General features: G+C 45.4%; 1 protein-coding gene across 1 annotated transcript; it reads right to left on the bottom strand.

Annotated features, from left to right (window-relative positions):
- Window positions 1-949: 949 nt before the first annotated feature.
- On the bottom strand, window positions 950-5,814 carry LOC127336443 (protein FATTY ACID EXPORT 4, chloroplastic). Its single transcript, XM_051363248.2, has 4 exons — window positions 5,512-5,814; window positions 5,332-5,396; window positions 1,429-1,516; window positions 950-1,355 (listed from the first exon to the last, which is right to left on the bottom strand). Exons 1-4 carry the CDS (start codon window positions 5,726-5,728, stop codon window positions 1,246-1,248), a joined length of 480 nt encoding a protein of 159 aa, XP_051219208.1. The 5' UTR covers window positions 5,729-5,814; the 3' UTR covers window positions 950-1,245.
- Window positions 5,815-7,580: the final 1,766 nt, after the last annotated feature.

Below are 7,580 nucleotides of genomic sequence, written 5' to 3' on the forward strand. Positions count from 1 at the left end.
CGAAGAACTAGGGTTAGGGTTTTGTCTCCTCTGCTTTTTGCCAGAAATGGGGATGGTGGGGAGGGGATGCGGCCGAGTGGGGATAAAGTAGTGGACTCTTCTGGACTGTGCGCGTGGGCGTGGACCCGTGTGTGGACCCGTGGGCGTGGACGGGCGTGTACGCGGAAAAGGTACGGGCGTGTACGCGGAAGAGGTGCGGGCGTGTATCTATTCTCGCGGTGATACGCGTACCTCCTCGACTAACGGGTCCTGCGGGTTTTGGTTCGGGTATTTCTGTACCCAAATCGAAGCTGAAAAGTTGATCTTGCCCCTCGCCAGTGATTAATCTGGGCCGTCCTTGTGTTCCACCCTAGATAACCGTTCGCCCTTGGGGTATATGGAAGCAGTCGCCATATCCTATTTAATCTGTTTACGTCCCTAGAGACAGGTAGAGGCGAGAATGAAAGGAAATTCCCTGTGGTTTCTGCTCCTGCAACGCTGCCTGCTGCAGTGCAGGAAACAACTTGCCAGACGTAGGGATAGTAGAACTATTGGAACACTGCACTGTCAGGGAGCTATAATCATTCCTGTGAGAAAGGTTCTTCTCTAAAGCGTACGATACCTATATATTCACAGCATTAATGCAGTGGCCAGAGAACAATGAACAAGTGAACAGACCGAACATGTACGAAGGTACATCCACCACCAACCAAGAACAACAATAGGCCATGTCGCTCCCCGTAGAACAGATCGACACCCGATTATTGTGCAAAGCAGTGGTACCACATCACGTAACAGACGGCCAATTAGGATCTACACGTACAGGGGTGGTACCGCATCACGATCCGCAGGTCCCAGATTTAGTTAGCACCCAAATGATGCATCAGTTGATGATAGGCGTGGCACTAGTGATGATTTCTTGACAACGGTCCACGACGTATCTGCACTTGTACTCATTGACATTGAGCAGTGATAGGAAATGTGCAGCCCAACGTCCATCTACTTCTCAGCGCCGACAGTTCGGGCGTACAGATGGTGAGACCTCACGAGTTCTCATACATTCAGTTCAGGAAAACAGGTGCAATCATCTTATCATTGGCAACAAACAAAGGACGCTAATTGCTGTTTGCTGAGAGCCTGAGACTACAACATTCGAAGGAACACCGACAGTCGGTGCTCGGTTCAAGTTTCCCCATTTAACAGAGGAAACCTTCAAGGAAGATCCTGCTAGTACAGAGAACTACTAAAGCTGGTGAAGGGATCAGCTCACACCTTGTCTTGCAAGTAAGCAGAGAAGAAGACACCCAGGGCACCAAGAGAAAGTACTAAAAGAAGGCCTGATGGCACCAGTTTCCTGGTATTGTACAGCCTGATACCTGAAAACACGGAGGATTCCACGTCACATTCTTGTTTCGTGGGAACGGAAATACGGGATGGTGAAAAACATACCGAATACGCTGGCAAACAGAAAGGCAGATCCAAATCCAACAGCATCGCCTAGTGCCTTCGTCTCAGGAGACTGCATCAGGTAATAGGCCTGGAGGGACAACAGATAAACTAGCCATCAAAATGCAGAGCACATGTACGCAGACATAATGATCACTTGATCAGAGTACAGAGCTTTTTTTAGTCACAGAAAGAAGATCACTAAGACATGGATTCTTGATGAAAAGGAATAGGAGTGCCACTAATCTAACTGCAGTAAGAATAAGGTGAAAAGTTTACTGACACCAAAAGATAAGTGCCAGTGAGCTCATTGATTTGCACCAAGAGTACATCCATCTAAGTTTGTCACACTCAAAGTTTGTTTTCCATTCAACCTTATACTGTCTCATTATTTTCGAGTTAAGATTCAGGAGCTGTACATAGACTTCCCAGTCTAGGCTGTGCATGGTAGTGTTACTGTGTTAGAACAAAGGAAAAAAAATAGTGTGCTATGAAAAAATAGCGTCGGCCTTAAAATATGCTATTAGCATGCTATAGCTAACGCGAGGCATTGTACACTGATTAATTTAGCGTGGGCTCTCCAGATATGCTATAGCGCGCTATTAGTGTCGAATTAGTGCGCTATTTTTTCCATGGTTAGAACCGGAAAATATATAACAAGTCAGCATGGACTTCAAGATCTTGGTAGCGCATGGTGGAGGGCTAAAACCGTAAACCATAGATCTTTGGCACTGAATCTGATTCTGAATACAGATAATGTGCAGTAGTGGCACAAAGAATGAATCAGGAATAGCAGTCCTTCAGAGGGGAAATGCGTGAATCACTCCTTCAGAGGGAGTATATTAAGGGTCTAATCGGTTGAGATTCAACCACCAGATTCACTACTTGGAAGCTAAAATCTGGACCAAAGGGAACCATCCCGACATAAATTCCATGAACGCACGGGTATTACACAGGCATTTCCTATCGAATTCACAGTTGACAGTTGTTACAACCAAATAAGTTTTTCCCACAGTTGTCATCTCACTGCAGCTTTTACACATCAGGTTTTCTACGTCTGATTTTCAGGAATCTACAACTCAACCGAACACACCTAACTAAAGATGTGCTGCTTCATAGAGGGTGGAAAGGGAGTGGTAAATGCATGATCTGTGAGAATAAGGAAACTACAAATCATCTTTTTTTTTATTAGGTGTCGTTGCTAGATGTTCTTGCAACTATCATGGTATTCTAAAACCTTTGAAGTGCGCGGGGGTGTCCGACCTTGAGAAACTTGTAGGAGGATTTCTGTGTCAAAAAAGTAACCTTTGAAGATTCTCTAGTCTAGCTAAGTACTGTCAAGAAGTGTTTTGTCTCTGTTGGGCTTGCAGTACCTGCAGGATTCAATTAGTGTTGTGTTTTTAGTTTCTCAGTGGATTTCTTTTTGGTATGGTTACAGAATCAAAGTGGTGAAAGCAATAGTGGAGGGCAGCAAAGCTGCTCATCCTGGTGGATACTGAATTCTTTCATAGAAGACAGGGATGGGGCCTGATGGCGCGGCGTCTGGAAAATGGTTGATGTTGTAATCTTGTTGCTGAAAAATATGCAGAAAAGTGTTTTGAGTTCATTTGTGATGTGTTGCAGAAGAAGCCAAACAAAAAAACAGTTGTGGTGGTCTTTAGATTGTGTCTGTTAGTTAAAGGATGATCTGTTAGTTTCGTGGCATGTTTTGGTTCTTGTTGCTGGTTGGCCTAGCTAGTAGGTTCTAGCTGTTTTACTTGTAAGAGCATCTCTAGCAGATGCACTAGAAGCACCCAGCCTCTAAAAACTCGCCAATTTAGGGGCTGGGTGCTAAAACAGGGTCTAGCAGATGCCCTAACCCAGTCTCTGTCAGTCGTCGTCATCCCGTTCCTCCCCCGCCGCTGCCAATCGGATACGGAGAGTCCTGCAAGCCCGTTCCAGCCGTCGGGCCAGGCCTCACGCCGCCTCCTGAGCCCTCCGTGGCTCCACCGAACCATCTCATCCTTGTCTGAGGCCACGTAGGATCTCCCGGAGCCTCCCACCACTGCGGCACTCAAGAGATGCTGCCCACACCCCTACCCCACGTTGGCCCTAGCCCCATTCATGTTCGTCAGATTTGTAAAGTTATTAAAATATATTTGGTCTGAACCTAAAATTTTGAAACATTTCGGGTTTATTTTGGATGTCAAATGGAGCTTGTATAATCAAAGAAATGAGAAATGCAGAAAACAAAATTTAGAGGCACTAATTTAGGCATCTGACTTTGCACGCAGCCACAGAGCTGTAAAGTGTGCAAAACTATTTAGAGGAGCCTGTAAACCCATTTTAGAGGTCCAAAATTCAGGGCATCTGCTAGAGATGCTCTAATGCTGCCTGATGGACCTATGTCCTATATCAGTTTCCTTTTTCTGATTGTAGGCATGTAGCTTCAGATTAGCAATCCTGGACATGACCTGAAGTCCTGAACTTTTGTCCTACCAGTTTCCATGGAAATAAAAATTGGGAGAGCTTGTTGCCCCTTGTATTGAACAAACAGTCCTTCGAAAATTCTAACTCCAAGACTTTTCATATACAACCTCCACAATATTTCAATAAGTATGAAAATTCTAGTATTCGTAAAAATATGTGGAGTTTTGGGCCTGTCAATGTATTTCTACAGAATCATTGTTACATAATTGCAGTATACCATTGATTTTCATATTTTACTCACTTTCACAGAAATGGATTATAAAGTCTAGATTAAATGGGCTTAACATTGTTCGCACTGAAATGCTAGTAATTTCAATATTTCATCATTAATTAGATCGAAAAGAAGAGGTCAAGATTGCTCATGTCGGTGGCCAAGACTATATCAGAGCAGATTAATTAGATATACCTTGTAACCGGCACCATTATCTTAAACAACAATATCTCCAATCATAAGCATTATACTTGTATAGCACATACATCTTGATTTTTATACAGACACATAATTGCAGTATCTGACAGTGAGGTGAATGCGGCTAGTTTCAATTGTTTTCCAAGTTTGTTTTTTCTTCCATAGACAGGGAAAAAAATGGCACACCTTTCCAGAGAACTGTATGCTGTGATTTTTCTTCTTTATAGTATCACTTTCTAAAGTAGGATCATTATTACCAGAAAGAAAATCGAACTTCTTCTAATTATGCTCAAAATGGAACCGGGGAAAAGTCCCTGTTTCTCTAGGAGAATCTAGTAATGTTCCACTCTGTAGGAGCGTCATGTCATTAGATTTCCTAAATCCATCTGCATTACCAGATTATCTTCTGAAGTATTGAAAAATGGCGTGTTCTCCAGAAGAACTGTATGCTATAATAATTCTTCTTCAGTGTCACTTCCTAAAGTAGGACCACATTATGAGAATCAAAATCAAACTTCTTGTAATAATAGTCGAAATGGAACCGCAGAAAAATCCCTGGGTTGTTATAGGAGAATCTAGTAAAGTTCTACTGTATAGGAGTTGCCATGCCATTGGATTTCCTAAACCCAACTACATTACCAGATTATCTTCCAAAGTGTTGAAAATTAAATTAACAATGCCAAGCAAGAGAAAACGAGGTCATCTCAAACTTTGCTACCCTTGAATAACTGCAGGTCGAATTGAGATTCCAATCATCTTCCGCGCACCTAGAAAATTCCATTCCTCTCTCCCACTATCAGCTTGCAGTCCAAGTTCTATTAAGTTCCAACCGACACTAAGCATATTCTGTCTCCAACATTCCAATAAAACTACTAGTCTGGTCTAAGCATAATTGGTGCCTAGCCGTCTCTGAAATTATTCTATGCCGCGAGTGTTATGAATTTCGCAACCGTATTTGATATCTAATAACCCACAAATCAAAAGAGGAAGGTAGACGAAAAGTAAGAGAATGTTTGACGTCCACTCACGAGGCCCATGAGCGCAGATCCGGAGAGCCCTCCGTAGATGGACCCTTTACTGCCCGACCGCGCATCTGCACGAAAGTCAGAATCAGAAATCAACGGTCAAAGAATAGAGACCCGACCTAGCTAGCAGAGTAGCAGAGCAGGGAAGAAAGAAATCACAATAGCAAGTGAGGCGGAACGTACATGCGAATGCGCCGCCGCCCACGAGGAGGGCGCCGTAGGCGGCCGAAACCGCGGGCGTCAGCTCGGACACGGCAGCACAGCGTAGGACTGCGCGGCGGCGACGGCCGCCAGCACGAGCCACGATAGGTGGCGAGGGTGTACCCGGTGTAGAACGGATGGCGGCGGGAAGGTGGAGAGGGCGGGAGGTGGTGGTGGTGGTGACCACCGCCGACGTCATTTCGCTCGGCGACGATGGACTACTACGGTGGAACCGGGTGGCGTGTGAGGCCCCTGGAGCTTGCCCGGGATCCTATCGCTTTCCAGTATCGGGATCGGGAAGGGCAATTCCTATTCTGTAACCATCGCCCGCGTGGTTTCACCCGGAGAATTTGGGCCGCGGCCCATTAACAAGGAGGGAGCCTGTAGGTCTCGGGTTTTCCGGTTTTTGTCGAGTTTTTTCTGGTTTTTTTGGGTTTCAGTTTTCTTTCGGTTTTTCTTTGTTTTGTCGATTTTTTTTTTCTGTTTTTCCTTTTTTAACAAATTTTAAAGTGGAGCAAATTTTAAAGTTAAGCAAATTTTAAATTTGAACAATTTTCAAAGTAAGCAAATTTTTAATCTTAGCAAATTTCAAATCTTAGCATTTTTTTAATCTAAGCAAATTTTGAATCTGGGTAAATTTAAAATCTAAGCAAATTTTCGAATCTGGAAAATTTTGAAATAACCGAACTAATGGGCCAAGCCCATTAACGAATTCCCCTTAGCGATGGTTATAAACCATCACTAAGGGGTGATGGTTAGCACTGCCCATTGGGAAGGGCTCGAGTCACATGTCCACAGGACCGCAAAACGAATACCTTTGGTATTATGCCGGGCCGCAGGGCCGCAAAGGCCAGGACTTGCCAAAATGGTCGCGGTCCCTCGGCTTAAAAAAAGCACGCAAGCCTCAAGTTGTCGCATAGAGAAAAGTAAATATGTATTTTAAAAATAATTACAAATTTAGTATGTAAATAACTCCTAAACTGATAAGGGGTGGCCCGATCTTCTCAGTAAGCAACGGTGGTGATGATGATTACGGGGTGATGGTAGCGGAGATAACTTGGATGAAGTGGATGATAACTTGTATGACGCAACGAGATCTCTCGATTGGTCCCTGTCGCCAATGCAACAGCTCTCAACCCTGCAAGATATTCGCAACTCCACACACTTGCGCACGTAGCCGCCAACCACGAAGCGGTAAGTTGCAACCGTCTAATTCCCAATGGAACAACAGATCACACAAGACTTTCAGATCTACACAATATCAAGCAATATAGTGTAGGGGATTCAATAGTTTTGCAGAGCAAACAACTAAGAACTATGGTTTATCTTAAACGTGGTCTAAAGAAACTTGTGGGGCGTCCTGGGCACTTATATAGGCGTCCGGGACGACGTCAGGTCAAAAAGATACAAAAATAACCGACCCAGAATAGATCTGGTCGAGACAGACTCGGACTCGGCCGGTCTGGGGCTTGCCGACCGGTCTGGGAGGGCCGGGCTGGCGGTTGAAACCGGCCAGTGGACCGGTGCCGACCGGCGCAGGATTTCGGTTCAAGACTCGCCCGGTCTGCATCGGCAGGACGCCCGGTTGGCGCCGGGTGGATCCGGCGTGCCGCCTTGTCGGACAGGCTGGGGACCGGCGCCGGCGTGGCGGCCGGTCTGATCGGGCGCTGGGCCAGCCTGGACTGCATCTTCCCCTCTCGCGCATGCCTCCCGCTCCTCCCTCACGCGTCCATGGGATATCTTCATGTCCAGTTCCATGTCTAGCTCCACGTCCATCTTCATGTCCAGCTGCCCCTCTCCTCCTCGTGCGATGCTTGGCTCCTCTTCATACCTGATGATACATAAGTAACAAGACTTAGGCAGTATAAAGTTCTCATCAATCAAGGTATCGTTTAGGAACAAGTTCACCTGTTGTTTAAGTAGCTTCGCACGAGCTCGTGTCATTGGTCCAATCCTAACTTCATTGGACTTGAGCTTCACAGCAGGTTCATCTTCAGTTGGTAATGACGGAGGTAGTAGTGAGGTAGGGATGTCCTCATCATCTCCCCCCC

This window comes from Lolium perenne, chromosome 2 (assembly GCF_019359855.2).
Source record: "Lolium perenne isolate Kyuss_39 chromosome 2, Kyuss_2.0, whole genome shotgun sequence".
Lineage (NCBI taxonomy): Eukaryota > Viridiplantae > Streptophyta > Magnoliopsida > Poales > Poaceae > Lolium > Lolium perenne.